The following is a 16,414-nucleotide window of genomic DNA, read 5'->3' on the forward strand; positions in this document are numbered from 1 at the left end:
CTTGTTTTCACAGAGAAATATTGGCATCTTTACATCAGTACAGTGATTCAGTGATATATAAAAACATTACAATTAAATACAATGATTATCTGAAAATGTACAGCAGTAAGAATACACCCATCAAAAAGCACAAAGTTACTAAGTCTCTAGTAATGCACCAGAGCAATGCTCTGAGCTATGCACCAAGTCTTTATCCATCAATAGTTGGCACTTGTTGCATGCAAAATATGAAAATCTTTAACAAGAGCTAACTGTGCTTCCAATCACAGACTCATTAAATAATTAGAGAGGTAGAGAAGCAACAGTAGTAAAGACATAATTCAACACTTCTCAGAGTTGTTTTATTACATTATTGGATCACTGTTACGGAAGCATTAAGCATGTAGTTTGCATTTGAATGTTGTATGTAATCAAATGGTTTTGTAAAATAATTGTACCTTGATTACTTATATCAAAACTTAAGTTGCAATTTAACCAGTGTTGTAAAATCTATGAAACATGAGGTAATACATAAATAAGTTAAATAGAAACATGTAACGTGCAATGACTCGACGTGTTTACTTTTATTGCACACATACATACATCATGTTTCACTTCTGAGCTGAAATACGGCAAATATGGATACATTTACTTATATTATTATATAGAAGCCTGTAGTTCATTGTTAGAGCTGCAGATCTAAGAATCATTTACAGTTCATACCAATGGCAGAGGCAGTTTACAACTGAGTGGGCAGGCAGGATATGAACAATGCACCAAATAACATTTATTCTTTGAACAAGAGAATGCAACAGAGTATTAAGTACTCCTTCTCCTCTCCTATCTGACACAATTACAAATGAAACATTTCTCAGGAGAATTTCAAAGTAAAATGTGCACTATGTGAGAGAGATTGTTTTGTGTTCAGATCCAGAGAGAAAAGCTTTTTTGATCAGAAAACAAGATGAGATTGAAGATTTCAGCAGTAAAGCAATTGTTTATTTCTTCAGTTTTGTAAGTAACTGTCTGATGGCCATTTTTCCCTTTAATGGATAGGACAGCTGAAGAGAGAGGAGATGTTGGGAGGAGAGAGAGGGGTATGATGAGCAGCAAAGGCCAGGTGATATTGTACTTGAAGGGCTGTAGTCGCTGTGATGAGAACTATAGTGCATGAGCCACAAGCTCTAACCACTGGGCTAAACCTATGCCCCATGAAGCACATGTTAAAAAGATTTTTCACTTTTTGCCTCTGGATTCTTATGCTAAAACTTAATGTTAGTTCAGTTAATGTGTATTTGTTGACATGGGAATAAAGTGCAGCAGGCTAAAAGCTGAAGCAAGGTTTTTGTTTTTAAAAGATCACTGCCTCTTAAATTTTATATTGAAGATTTAAACAAATTCCACAACACATTGATTACATATAAACCTGTTTATTGTCTTATTCCAACCATAGCAAATTACTGTTTTATTTTTGTGATAGGCAAATTATTTTTGCGTTTATATCTTTTAAGTTTTACTCCTCACATGCTTGCAATAAAAATATGTTCTTTGAAGTTGACAGTATTTTTATAAATTGATTGAAGATAGAGATACTTGTGCATGTCACAAAGAGAGAACATAGGAAGAAGACGAGAGGATATATATGGCAGGATGTCAGACAATGTATGATTCAAATGCTCAACTTATGGAATGAATTCCTAACTTGAAACTTAAAATGTCCTAAGCATCAAGTCATTCAGATTCCTCATTTATTGTTGCACATTTTCTGTAAGTCAGTCACATGGTTTGAAATGATTTACTATCGTTAACCTTTATATTAACCACAGAATTGTACTAACCAGCGGTTAAAGAGGACTCGGCCTAATGGTCAATAATGATACTGCTGTTTTTGTTTTATAGTCAGGTAGTTTGTATCCTGTATTGTTCTGTGTTTTAGTGTTGTGTTTGATACTGTTTTTTAAATTCTGTAGTGTTTGGCAATAATTTACTTGCGCCATATTTATCCCAACATAAATAAAAAAACTGTTGATCAGAAGTTAATTCTCAATTTTAGTTACGTCTATTGTGATTTTAAAGAGGACTATGAATGAATACAAATGAGATCAATAAATACTTAAATGTACAACACGGGTCACATCTCTGACTTGTAGACACAGATCAATTTTTGTATTTTTTGGGCCCGTTTTTTACTTTCTTTGCACGCTCTTTGCAAGCAGGTCCAATCTCACAAATGTCCTGTTTTTCCTCATCCACTTTCTTTATGACTTCAACCAGTACTTTCTCAGTCTGAGGTTGCTCTTGGTATTGTCCATCAGATAACAGCGTCTCTTCATCTGGAATCGAATTTATGTCGTCACATTTCTGTGTGAGGAGTCTGCTCTGCTCTGACGCAGCATCTGAAACATCCTTGGATAGCTCATTATATGGTTGTCTATTAGTGGTCAGAAAACCTGAACCACTGGCATGCCCTTTAGAACCCACTGGACTGGTGATGTTGGCAGCTCGGTTCTGCTGGTCAGAGGTGGTCACATCAAAGACGCTCAGATTCTTTTGAGGCTCATCGATTGTGACTTTGGGAGAATATTTAAAGGAGTTTCCAGCATAAGCCAATGTGGAGCTTGCGACTTGACCTCCAACCCCCCCTTGTGGTTTACCCTTCATCATTCCAAGAACTTCATAGCGGAAGCTGGAGATGTCCTGCTTAAGCTCCTTACAATGAACACAAAAGCAATGAACAAAGTCAATATATAACAGGTATTTAAGAAACCTATTATGAGAAACTGCTTATTACCTTAAAATTCTCTTCTGTCAACCCTTCCTCGGTCTTTGCATCTCTGATCCTTGAAGCAACATAACGCTTTACAAGGTTTCTCAAAACCTCCTGGAAAGATACAAAATTAAGGTAATTAGAAAAAAATATCAAATTTCAAAATTTGAAATGAAATAACAGATCATAACATAATTACAAATTACTACCTGATACTCATGGTTCAATCTTACATTGACAGCAGCACGTCTCTGCAATCAAGGAATACATTGTACATTTACAAAGCAACACAGTATAGCAGTAAGTGTAGGGCTCTTTTAGGAGAAGGTCTTGTGATATTTAGTAACAGACTTGAGCACTGAGTTAATTTAGGAAGAAAGATAGGAAATGTGATGTGACGTTAATTATTTTGGAGTCATCGTTTTGAGGCTACTGTATTACACCAGACATATACGAGAGATATTGAAACTAAATGCAATGCAGTAAAGAGAAAAAGAGTCAGAACAAATCTTTAAAAAAATGCTTACCCCTAATGTTTCAAAGGTTTCAAGCCGTTTTATGCTGGCTCGTCTTAACAAATGTGTCTTTACCCATCCAAATAGATAATACACTGACTTTGGACTGGGTATTATATTAAATGGAGAAGGCAAAGTTCCCCCTTCTTCAAAATAGCTCATCCATAATTTTGTTCTTGCAAATTTCCACTCTATATCTGCATGGTCCTGAAAGAAAAAGAAAAAAGCAATTTATTAAAACCTTTTGTAAGGAAAAATAAGCCATATTAGAGTAATGCAATTCTGAAGTAGGTAGGTCAGCCACTTAACTCACAGCAATGTGCTGGTAGGAGTTGTTCATCATTGCAATAAGCATGTTCAGAAGTACGACCAGGGAGATGACATTGTATGTTCCAAACATGGTACTGCCAACAAACTCAGTGAATTGATGGTCTGGTTCCACATTGGTCACATAGAGGGAAATCAGGCCAAATATAGACCAAAATAATGACTGCAGTGTCTCGAACAGCCTGGAATACAAACAACAATACATCACATTATGCACTGCTAAAATGAACATATTAATCATGAACAACGCAGATTTTTTCAGAAAAATATTTAAGCATTTCAACTTGCGTGGAGAAGGCATTGTTCTGCCCACTGCAGCGGATACCCTTGCATTTACCGACCTCTTCTGTCTCATAATAAAAGTAGAGCTGGTTGAGGCCATTGGCAAAGGCTAACAACACAAGACAGTAGATGAAGAGAAACTTGAGTATGTCGAGGAGCATGCGACCCAGTGAGATCTGTAAGGGCCCCAAATGAGAGTTGGCAGTAAAAAGGCAGATGAGGCGAAGTGAGCTGAAGATGTTTGCAATGGCAAACAATGCCTCTGCCACCAAAGTTGGGTGCCACATGTCCCACTCATTCCTGGCTTTTGGCCCACTGAACTTTAAAAACATAAAAACAAAATAAGAATTAATGCATTGAACTACTGAATTCTGGGGTATGGGTCAAGAAATCAATTATTAATACTGCATCAGAGTTAAAATGCGGGATAATATTTATGTTAGGTTTTTTTTTTAAATCGGATAAAAATGCTTCAATTGAGAATACTGTTAAATATAAAATACCTTTAAATAGGCAACAATCTTTAGAGAAATGGTTGCAAGATACAAGGAGTTCATTATGAAGTCCATTAAATTCCACCAGTCATCCAGGTAGTCTTCTAAACCACTATCCCACATCTGTTTGATCTCAGTCCATATAAAACCTTGGAGATATAAAAAATAGCAGAGGGTTGAAAATGAAAACGAAATAGCAGAGGGTTGAAAGTGTACAATGGTAAAAAATAGCATGAACTTGAAAAACTGTAAGTAGGTGTGTGTTACCTAGCACCCAGGGCAGGATCATCCATTCCACTTTAGTGGGTGCTGGGCCCTGAAAGTTGGAGTCAGCATAGGTTATATGCTGAGAAGCCAGGAGCAGGAGGAAGAGGAAGGTCAGGTAGGAGGACGTGTGACAGATGAATTTGATGAAGGGCTTTCGAATGAATAAACCATAGCGGCTTGTTGGAACGATCAGATAAACCATGGATAATACTGGAAAGAGAAGGCCTATAAAGATACATGTGATGAGCTTTGCTGCCCAGTGTCGTCTCCTCCAACCAGGGAATTCATCATACCACCGGGATGCCAAGAGCTGCTGGCAGTTTGGCTGAGCAACAAACTAAGAAACAAGCAAGAGACAAAGAAAGGCATGTTGACAAATTCAACTCTCCTTTTTTATCATGCCGTTTAACTATTCATAAAATTCAAATGTATAAAAAGTATGCCAAATGTACCTTTCCTCACAATTTCCAAAACTGTGTTTTTTTTTTGTTTTTTTATTGCATGGCTATCTTCGCCTGAATCTTTAAGGAGTGCAGTTTTTTTGCTTTGTACTAAAAATAAATGATATAAATAATGTGCTGGAGAAAAAGCATGTCTCATAAAATAAATGCGGAAAGAGTTTTAGGCTTTTAAACCGTTTCTACAATGCAGCTTCTTCTGAAATTTATTAACACAACTGCATCAGCACCACAAGGATAAATGTCATCTACAAATAATAAGAATGAGGACCCACGATTGAGTAATGTTACATATGGCAACCTTATTTTTGACCATGTCTAATCTTTTGTTAAACTGTTGGTTTATATAATCTCAGATCTGACTCTGAGGTCCTCATCTGACCCTCACAGGAAGGTTAAAAGACATGCATCAACCCCCTCAACTTCATTTAGAAACAAACCCACATGTAAGGCTTTCCAGAAGTCTCTTAAACAAGGAGGCTAAATACCCTTCCCTATGAGTATAAAAAACACACACAAAAGATTTACAATAGTAAGCAGATTCTAAAGTACCAGCAAACGGGACTATCTGGACTATTAACCCTTTCTTATATACAAATTGTAACTTGAATAGTTTTTCAACAGTTTCAAACTCTACCTGGTACAATCATAAGTTTCAAGAGGGCTAACATTTGTAAAATGTTCTCATATCCTTTGTTAAGAGTTGATCGTCAAATCTGTTTTCCATCCACATTACCCTGCCCTGTGAGATTTGATATACATATCCTGTGGACATCTGCAGATGGTGATGGAAGTTAATTTCAATTTAACCAAGTTACAGCCAAATGGATCCCAATTATGGTAGTACATAGCTTCCCACTGTATGTGATGAGCTCATCTATCAGTGCATTGTCTGACATCTTTAATGTTTTCTTTGTGTCTGTGTAAAATGCTAACTTGCCTTAACATGACTCGAGGCAAAAAGTGGCATCTGGTGGGACCAGATTTTGTTAGAGGACAATTTTAGAAGGTGAAAATTGCAACATCCACATGTCACAACAACCACACCATCAAAGCAAGGAGAATTCTATCCTAGGGCATATTCTTATTTTTTGTGCGTGAAAATACTTCTTGTTTCACACCGGTAATTTTGAATGGATACCATCTGCATTTACATGCCAATAATATGGTCTGCTCACCAAATAAAAGTACAAATCATGTCCTAAAATCTATGAGCAGCTTACCAAAAATGTATGGATTCAGAGAATGTGTAATAACTGAAGACATGTTGGTGCCCTTTAACAAGTGAAATTCTTATTAGCAAAAGCTCAGAAAAGCCAAGCTAAAAGAAATAATGTTTGTTGTTTTTCTGGTTATTAGCATAAATCGACCTGAACATTCAATGTTATGTACCTTAACTCATGGAAGCCACACTGGCCGTACACAACATCTTAACAATGGCCACCTCTGGGAAATTAAGAAAGAGCATGAACACAATGAACGCTGCAGTATCAAAGTTATTGTGTGAGTTAAATAATAACCTTGTTTTAAAAATCATCCAATAAAAAAACGTTCTGGACTATGTGGTTTCAGGTTAGGGCATCTATTGGATGAATAAAGTCAAGTCAGCTCCCTGAAAATATGATCAAATGTGCAATGACATCCTGATGCAATAATATCTAAAGTTACAGCTTAAATCATGTACAACTTTATAGATCTGTTTTCCTCATACTTCATTTTCTTACACAATTGTGGTTGTGTATACTTGGCCAAATTATGTTGACTGATATTCTTATAATTACAGTTTATTAGAGATGGAACAATGAATATTAGACACTGTGAAATGGCACAAAGCTATGCAAGTCTTTACTACGTGTTGAAATAAGAACAGTGGTAACAGTGGTTGATAACAATCTACCTGATCACATCATAAAGTGTACAGCACTGTATGAGACTCTGTGCTGTTGATGTTTTTAGTATTGTACATTTATGTGGTAGTTAACGCCCTTGATTGTGATGATTATAAAATATCAAATACAGTCTGAAATTATGTATAAAGTCTTGTTCAAAGCATCCATCTGTGGTCACACAAATAGCCACTGAGCCCTTGAAGTTAATCTCCAAAACCTTTTGCCATGGAGACCAATTGTGACACATGCTGCTGACAGTCACACTGATCTTTGCTTCTCACATTTCCAACTGTCTCGCCAGAAATATTGCGGGTATGTCCTCATGTACGCAAAATCTCTTGAATTTCTAAGAAAGGAATTGCACTATCATGAGTCTGAGCCTTTAACTTTTCAAACATTTATCTGCTGTATACAAAGAAGGCCCAAAAGCTCCTAACAGGCTACTTCACAAGTGGAAAAACAAGAAAACAACTGGGACTGAGTCTGTATTCAGAGTGAGGGTCTGTTACTAGAAAATAACTAATTGTCAATAAGTTCAGATATTAGTCTTATCAAAACACATATAGGTTATTGCTTATTCTTAATATATTATTACTGTTACTATACTATATTTTCAGAAGTTCTACTTTCCATTGAATGACAGAAGATTTTCATCCAGGGGATAAATACAAGATGTAAAAAGACAGTAAAAGGTTCCCTTCCTAATAAAATATTGAGTATGTTTTTCAGGGAAGTGGCCATCACTTATTCCATCATTATCCCCAATTATGCAATTGTCATGGGACTGTCTGAGAGGGCTACAGTAATGCACTGCTAAGAGACAGCTGGGCAATTACATGTTGCTCTCCCCATGGATACCCCCACCCTTAAGGCCATTTACAGCTCATCTTGGTTTTGTTATTGTTATCTATTCAGTGGTGTGCTATCTATGCCATATTTGTTGTTGTAAACCTAAATCAAGTAAACCTTCATACCATCAGTTCTCAGTTGCTCGTGTAAGTGTGTATGTTGCTTGTGGCATCTTTTGCACCTTAAAGATCTTTAACAGACTGCATGTGACTGCAGTCAGGTGACATCATGATCAACAAAGAGCTTACCTCTTTCTGACAATATTTGATAGCCAGCTTAAGTCTGGCTAGATCATTATTGTTCTCATCCATCAGAGGGTTGATGTCGTCTCGGTAGTTCAGGATTATTTCCAACTCTCTGGAACTTCGGGTCTGGTCTAACAGGTCCTTAGCAAATTGTTTACAAATACGGGACAGCTCCTCGTACTCTGCCTTGAACTCATTTTCCACAGTGCTGAGCTCTTTCAGCTCCCAGCTGAGTTGAAAAGTCATGAGGAAAGGATCCTCACTGGAGATAGCGATGAGCGATGAGCTGGCAAGGGCCTTGTAGATGTTAAGTCGAGAGCGTGAGTGACGTAGGCCATCCACATCTGAACTGGACCCACACTCTACACAGTTACAGCGCACAGCATGTGGCTGAGGTATGGAAACACCGCGCTGCACCAACAGTTTGATAATTTCATAGTTGTTGGTGTGGGCTGCTAGAATGATGGGTGTGATGTCTGGGGTAAAGTCTGAAAACTGTTTGTCCAGTAGAATGGGAGGGACCTTTTCAATGAACAAAAAGAGGAAGAGACAAATAAATGGACATGAAGCGTAAGTACATTTTAAATCAACACTTTAACCTACTTTTTGAAACCACTTACAGAAACTGAAACAACTAGTTGATTGGGTTTATCTGTCTGTTCTTTGACCATAAAATCTAACAGAAAGCACATCAGGTAATGATTTGTGTTTCATAGGCTGTCATATACAATATCACTGGGACTGAAAACAAGATGTGAATAAATATGACTAGCTGGTATTATTTTATCAAAGATCTGAATTACCTGTTTTTCCCCTCGTGGCTTCTTATGGTTTAGTAGCAGCTCCACAGCTCCCACCACTTCTTTGCGGATGGCATGTAGCAGGGCATCACCCACATACACATTAAAGCTGAGCAGCAGCTCAATGATCTCCAGGTTCTCGTTATCAATTGCAATGAGCAGGGCCGTGCGTCCCAGAGAGTCAATGCAGTTGATGTTGATCCTAAAGTAGATCTCAGCCTCCTCCAGAGCTTGTTTCACACTGGCATAGTCCCCTTTTTCAACAGCCCTCAGGTAGGCCCTCTCCAGAGCCGAGAGCTCAGACTCTGCCCGCACAATCCGCAGGGGTATGCGGTCCCTGTATGAGGAGTTGTCAGATTTCCTGTAATAAAGCTGTGACATTGCTGCTATACAGCATCGCAGTCTCAACTGAGAATGGATGAGAAATAAAAATAGAGGGAGATCGAGTTTCAATTCAAGCTTTGATCATTCAGATACAGAAGGACATATTCAACTTGGATTAATATACTGGCAACAGTCAAAAAACAAGGATAATCATATAACAGATATTGAAATTGGGAGTCAATGCTTTAGGGGCCAAGACGCTTTGCAGATAGTATTTATTCAAGGTGATAACTGGATGATTACTGTCAAAGTGTCCGTCCAAATCATGGCATACTTAAAGGAGAATATTTAAAAATGTCAAATAAAATTCTTGAAAATTGAATGTATTATAGTAGGCTATCCATTATAATACTTAGAATACGTATTTTCCCTTGGAAATTAATAAAGCTTATAAAATTAAAAAAACAACAACAAAAATAATAAAATCAAATTAAAATATTATTTGAAGAAACACTTCCTGACTGTTGATATCTTCAAGAGTTAAGGCTAACATAAAAAACAACAACAACATTTGAAGCTGTTTTTAGAAGAACATCTTATCAATGAATGAGTTAAACACATACTCCAGCAAGGTAAAGATACGCGCTAAATAAACAGATACTTCACCTTCGTCCGGCTGCTTTGTAGTTGTGATTTGTTCCAAAAACACTCCAGGGGAGAAGCAGAAATGTCGGCTTTCAGACAGGAAACTCGAAGGATCGGATTCTTATCTATGACTGAAGTCTCAACTGGAGACGCGCTGTGATTTAAGGGCATGTCATGCGATCCCCTGCCCACCCCTTTCACTCTCTTGAGCTGTGTAAGGATACTAAAGACACATTTCTTTGCAAAATACCACACGAAGAGGCAGACAGTAAGTGACCTATCCCCTTGCGGAAAAGTGCTCATGTATGAATGAGTCAAGGACACTCTTTGCTTTTTTTTACAGAAGCAGCTAGAGGAAACTGATTGGTGGAGCCAAGAGTTGGTGAGTTGATTATAAAAAGTGCTCAGCGTGTTTGGGACCAAAACATGTTGACAAATAAATATTTTAAAAAAATAAAACGGGACTCAATTATCCCAGGAAAAGCAAATTCTAGGCATAAAACCCAGGACGTTTGGATGCACACAGAAAGTGTTACCACCACCAAAAACAACAAGAAGTTACTGTGGATTTAGAAAATACCTGAGCAACAAACGACATCAGTTTTGTACAGGCTGGCGTCACTGCTTGTGCTATAGTCAACAGGTGAAAAGTTGTTGCCTAAACCCGAAGTAGCTCCTCAGCACATGTTACAAGTTAACTCAGTTTACAGTGCAGTCCGTTAAGAAATTATTTTTTTTCATCCTCTTCTTCATATTTGATGCGCACCATAAAATTAGCACAAGCATTCTTCCGGCCTCGAGGATTTGCAAATTGCCTACGGTACTCATTGGAAAACAGAGTAAGGGCGTGTCCACAGGGCGTGTCCACATTTTTTGGACTGGCCAAACCAGAGGAAAAGCATTTATTTACCCATGTTTTCTCAAATTGACGCACAGTAGGCTTAACTACTTAAACTACTACAGATGCATTTACTTGTATTTTTTTTACGTTAGTAAATATCACAGCAGTGGCAAACATAGGGTGAGGGTTTTTGAGACCTTAATTCATAAGGACTCAAAAAGAAGATATTTGTTTTCTTAAAGTAACAACTCAAAACAGGCTTATAGAAGGAGATGCACACAAAGCTACATAGCCTGTCAGGTCACAATAGATGATTATAACATGTACCACCTGACCAGGCAAATAGCCATGTGTTTGCCTTTAAGTGGTGAAAAAACGTGATTTTAGTGGGGGCCCATGCTAGCCCTCTGGACTGATGACTTAACTATATCAGCTTCACCACAGTTTAGTCAATAGTGCTTGAACATTTCTATCCCAAAGGTGCAGCTGCTACATTAGACACAGGTACACTACCCCTTACACTCCATTCACATATTTTTTTTGTATAGATATAAGAACAATTTCAAGATTTTGGGTGTTGATTTTTTGTTTGTGTATTCAGGCTAGTATTGCCTCTTGTTTCAGCAGGTTTGGTTGTATTCAAGAAAACTGTCCATTTGGAGAGCATATGGGGCAGAAAGAAAACCGCCCTAATGAAATCCTGGATCCAATCTGATCCAATCTGCCAACCGCTGGCTGAACCAGAAGTTCTGATAAGGTGGCTTTTACTCTCAGAGGCTAATATTGTCAGACCATAGCCAATTGGTTCTCCAGATATCTTCACTTTTCCATTAATATGAATCAATTAATAAATGCAATAATTAAAGCTGAAAAGGTCAGCAGCCATAAGTTGCTGAAACTTCATTACATGAATGAAAACTATGATTATTTAATTAATTATTAATATCTTTGATCTTAAAGGGAGAATGATTTATAAATATGAAAAAAAAAATTAAAAGGTAGAATTTGTTTTTTTAAGGCTTGATGTGGGAAAAGCTGACAATGTCATTGTTTACTTCTCCAAGGCAAAAAGTATGATCCTGGACCATCATGACATGCAAACACTCAGAGATGCCCTGTCAAGCGTCAGCAAAACAAATTACATGATTCACAGTGACAAAAAAAACACCGATTTTTTCCACGGCAGCAATGTTACAAGTTTTGCACAATATCCAACTTTTCATCATCTGTTAATTTTGAACTTCTTGAGCTGTTTTTCTTTGCTTCATAAATTTTCACTATCGCAGAACTTGGAAGATTGTAAGCCCTGAGCCCTTAAAGTGTGATTACAGCCATGTAAGATGTAAGATGTTTAATATCAGTGTTTAGCTGGCTATGTCTGAGCCTGCCCAGTTGCTAAAAAAAACCCTTTCTTCCACAGCCAAAGGCACGAAGAACAAAAAGCCCTGTGTTAGCGTTCTTTCCCCGCCTTGAGATACAACTGATGTTAAATCTGTGTGGGAAATCAATGAGTCTTTAAACAAAACGTGCTTTCATGATAGCTGTGCGCTGTTTAATCTAATTGAAACATTTCTGAGATTGAAGAAGCCTGTTAGAATGCAATTTTCTCCTTTGGATGCAGCCATGCACTTTTCACAACAAAAAACTAATAGGACTAATTACCAATTAAATTAATGCCTTTATTGTCCAGTTACACAACACACACAAGTCAATGTAGCAAAGTGATCATTTTTTCTGAACATCTACATTTGATTTGAATCCTCTTGAGAAATTAGGTGGTTTTGTAGGTCGACTTTTTTTTTACCCTGTGTTTGCAGATTTTAACAATGAGGACTAATGAGCTTCAACAAGTGCATCAGTTCATATGAATCACAAGTTTTGCTTTCAGAAAATCTCTGTTTCCCTCCTAGTCATTTTAATTAGCATGTTTTAAGCTATGGAGAAATCAGAGTGCTTTTGTGTGACTTGACATGTGAGAGGAAAAAGTGTGTGTGTGTGTGAGATCAACGCCTCTTCCTCTGAATCAACAGACTTTCTCACTTACAGGAATTGTAATTATTATGATCATCACTTCAGTTATTATCTCATCAAATTCATCGCAAATCATCGGAAGACAATCTGGTTAGTGCATCATACTGGCACCGACTTTATCCAGCAGCATAGCGGCATTATATACTTTGTTCTTGAACTCTTTACTATTATGACGAGGCTATTGGTTATCATCAACAGGAACCGTCGTTGGTGTGGGAGGCAGGGGGGTTCAGCGGAGTTTGCCCGAAAAAATCAGAGGGGTATCACCATTATTGCCACTATCATCCCTCGACTGGTTGTCATCTTTTATCCAGATCAAAACAAATGCATGATATATTTGTGGCGTCTCTGCTGCAAGCGCTTTACCGTGACATCTACTTAATACTTTTGTTTAAATTTGGTTTATTTTTTTGTGTACTTTATTGGAATCTACTCAGTTTATTTATTCTTCAGCTATTGATTTGAGTTATATTAACTCAACTTTTAACAAAGTTAGATTTAATTAATAATGTGTGCAATCTGTTGCCTCAATTTTATTGAGTAGTTAATGTGTATCTCTTTTTTGTGTTCTTGTAAGGCAATGTCATTTCAAATCACACTGTAGAAACATTGTTTTCATAATCTTTAGCAACATGAAGATTATAGTCATAATGTCGTAATTCACGGGAAAGGCCTACTGATGGGAAGAAGATCTCGTTGCAGCCCAACCACAACTTAAAATGTGTAAACATCTTGACATCAATAATACATAAAAAGCTTCCTGTTTCTCTGCTTTTATCTGTGGGTCGGTTTCACATGCATCTACTTAGAATCAACGTTTATTTTCATGCTAATTGAAGACAGGTTCAGATCGATATTTAGTCTGCTCAGAGCATTTTTCTGTCCATCTGAAGTATCTTTTCGGACTTTATTGAATAAACTTGTTTTCTTTATAAGTTCAAAATAATGTTTTTTGTTAAACCAAGAAAGCTTCAAAATATGAACAACTGTATTGTCCTTGTGCTTTTGATAACATAAAGTTAACTTAACTCCATTTGCAGCTCCAAGTGCAATGTCTTAAGTAAAAAACTATTCATTTATACGTCATATAATCCGTCAAATCCTTCAAAAGTAGTTATGTAATAACATGAAGACGTTTCAAATGTTAGGACCAAGTCTGTTGAGTTACAATAAAAAAGATCTGTTGCACAACGAGCAAATGCTCTTTGCTCATTTATTTTCTCTCGTTGCTTTTCAGTGTTACAGATTTGAGGCAGCTGCAGATCAGATACTTGCCCTGGGGAGCATTCAGCAGAGCATCTTTTCTATCTCCTCGTCCTTACAGATAGATTTATTTTTAGACATAGCTGAATTGTGCTGAAAGTTAAGGTCAGATTGCATAAACATCTCATGTACTGTGTTTTTGATGACCTTCTATGTGACAGACGTTAATGGACAGAGTTGACAAAAGAAAAAAAACTAGAGTCTGTGACCTGCTGATTCATATTCTCTGCTCCTAGTCTAGACAACATAACGCAACAAACAAAGGTAAATCTTCTTTACTTTGTCTTTAATCTTTGTTACTTCAGGTATAGGGACTCTGAGAAAACAAACTATACATTCGCCTTTGAAAAGGTCACTTCTTCAATCAAAAATGAATGAAGCAAACATTTACAATTAATATTGTTTTTTTACACTAATAATATTTTCATCCACACTCTCATTATGTAAATGTTTTTGATTAATAACATAATTTACGATTACTGTCACATACCACTAGGGGGCAGAATAAGACTTTCTTCAGTCGACATCTGAGATTTCCAAGGCTACCAAACTCCTAATAACTCCCTCGGGTTTTTTTCTGTTTTGTCTGTCTGTCTGTCTGTCTGTCTGTCTGTCTGTCTGTCTGTCTGTCTGTCTGTCTGTCTGTCTGCCTGCCTGCCTGCCTGCCTGCCTGCCTGCCTGCCTGCCTGCCTGCCTGCCTGCCTGCCTGCCTGCCTGCCTGCCTGTCTGCCTCCGACTTCAGGGGAAAAATGACTGTCTCTCCTTGTGTGTAAAATGCTTTCCCTTAAAAGGCTCCCCACTGAGTGAATAAACTTCTTACAAAGGTTTGTGTTCTGTGAGGTTTAGCATATCTGGGCCAAATGTTTGTTAATGATGTTTGCTTTTGCCCGAGTGTCTTCTGACCCAGTTCCAGGCATGTTTATTAGGTCTTTTACTTTTCTCAAGTATGTAATGACTCTCACTTTCTCTTGCCAGTGCAAGAGTTTATGTCTTTAATCTGCATATAATTAATAAGTAAAACTGTGTTGCAACAAATAAAAGGGGTATTCTAAGTATTAAACTTTGTATTAAACCAAAGATGGTTAAACTACCATGGTTTTATTGTTAAATGAAGAATGTACAATGTGTTGGCAGAAAGATAAATGATAATCCTGTAAGTTTGAATAAATGTGTTTTAATTCATACGCTGGAGAATAATTCAAAGGTTTTTTTTTTTCCGTACACTGCAACATAAGGTTGTAAAATGTAGTGTTTTATGATGAGGGAAATCAAATGTGATTTTTAGCTTGCTCCGGGGAGTCTTTTCTGTGATTTAGGCAAGCTTCATCTGATTTCAAGTCTTTTATGTGAGCGCTTCACAAAAAGTTTTAAATAATTTTACAGTTTCGATCAGTTCACTTACTAAACTTGTGCCTGATTGGTTTGACTTCACAGGAGGAGCAGTCTGTGCTGTGCAGGGGTGTACTTAGGAGCACATTCAGCATCACAGTCCAGCTCTCTGTCAATTAGATGTAGTATGTTTTGGCTATGGTTTGATGCTGCTTCTAAAACTGAACACTGATGCAATAGTCAAGCAGGCAGCAGAAATTCAAAGTCATTAGAGAAGGCCTTGAACTAATTAGACCTGAGAGTCTTTCAGGAGCAAGACAACATGGCTACAAAATGTCGAATACCTGCAGGGTGAGCAAATCTGAATTCTCACTTTAGTGCCAGAGCTGAATGAAGAAAGACAAATAATACATTTTTTCATTTTCAAAACATGTGCTGCTCAAATTCAAAGTAGAGTCAGTTTAGATATTAAGTGAACATCTCTTTGTTTAGCTTTAGAAATGTTGTTTATGATAAAAAATTAAGCTTTTATACTTATCTGTGGAAAAATCAGTCAACTTTAACAAACACATTAAACATGTTTGTTTAATTACATTAAAGTCTGTCTTTGTAAGTCTGACTTTGATTTTGAAATCTTTGTATTGTTAAATATATTGCTCTTTATTTCAAATTGTGAGTATTTCGTAGCTGTTGTAATAATATGTTACATTTGTGACTCATCGTATTCTTTGCAACATACTAGACATGTAATGTGATATTGCCATCTTCTGGCAGTTACAGTGACGTGTATGATACATAATCCTCTCAGCTGTTGGTGGATCACATTGACTAATGTTTGCTAAATGAATGAATGTTGGTTTTATGTCTGCTTTCTGACATGTAGAACAAATCTGGACTTTTTCCAATTTACACAAAAAAAATCTGAATAGGTGTAACTAGAATTTTCTCCCTGTTCTTTGCAAGAATATACTGTTTGTTTGCTTGTTATCATAAAGGTGAAGACAAATGGAGGTCAGAGGTGATATTTATGTCTGTCTGCAGGGTTATTCACCAAACTCAATTAGATCAGCAGCTCCCTCCACCTGGAGACAAGTAAGATTTTGTCAGTT

At 37.1% G+C, this 16,414-nt stretch overlaps 1 protein-coding gene across 1 annotated transcript; it reads right to left on the minus strand.

Moving 5' to 3' along the window:
• Window positions 1-1,815: 1,815 nt before the first annotated feature.
• On the minus strand, window positions 1,816-10,113 carry trpc4b (transient receptor potential cation channel, subfamily C, member 4b). Its single transcript, XM_079354765.1, has 11 exons — window positions 9,863-10,113; window positions 8,876-9,280; window positions 8,076-8,594; window positions 4,632-4,968; window positions 4,374-4,513; window positions 3,877-4,190; window positions 3,575-3,770; window positions 3,274-3,468; window positions 2,956-2,997; window positions 2,771-2,860; window positions 1,816-2,688 (listed from the first exon to the last, which is right to left on the minus strand). The coding sequence occupies exons 1-11, from the start codon at window positions 10,010-10,012 to the stop codon at window positions 2,137-2,139; spliced, it is 2,940 nt and encodes a 979-aa protein (XP_079210891.1). The 5' UTR covers window positions 10,013-10,113; the 3' UTR covers window positions 1,816-2,136.
• Between the last annotated feature and the right edge of the window lie 6,301 nt (window positions 10,114-16,414).

The sequence above is a fragment of the Symphodus melops genome, assembly GCF_947650265.1.
Source record: "Symphodus melops genome assembly, chromosome: 10".
Taxonomy (NCBI): domain Eukaryota; kingdom Metazoa; phylum Chordata; class Actinopteri; order Labriformes; family Labridae; genus Symphodus; species Symphodus melops.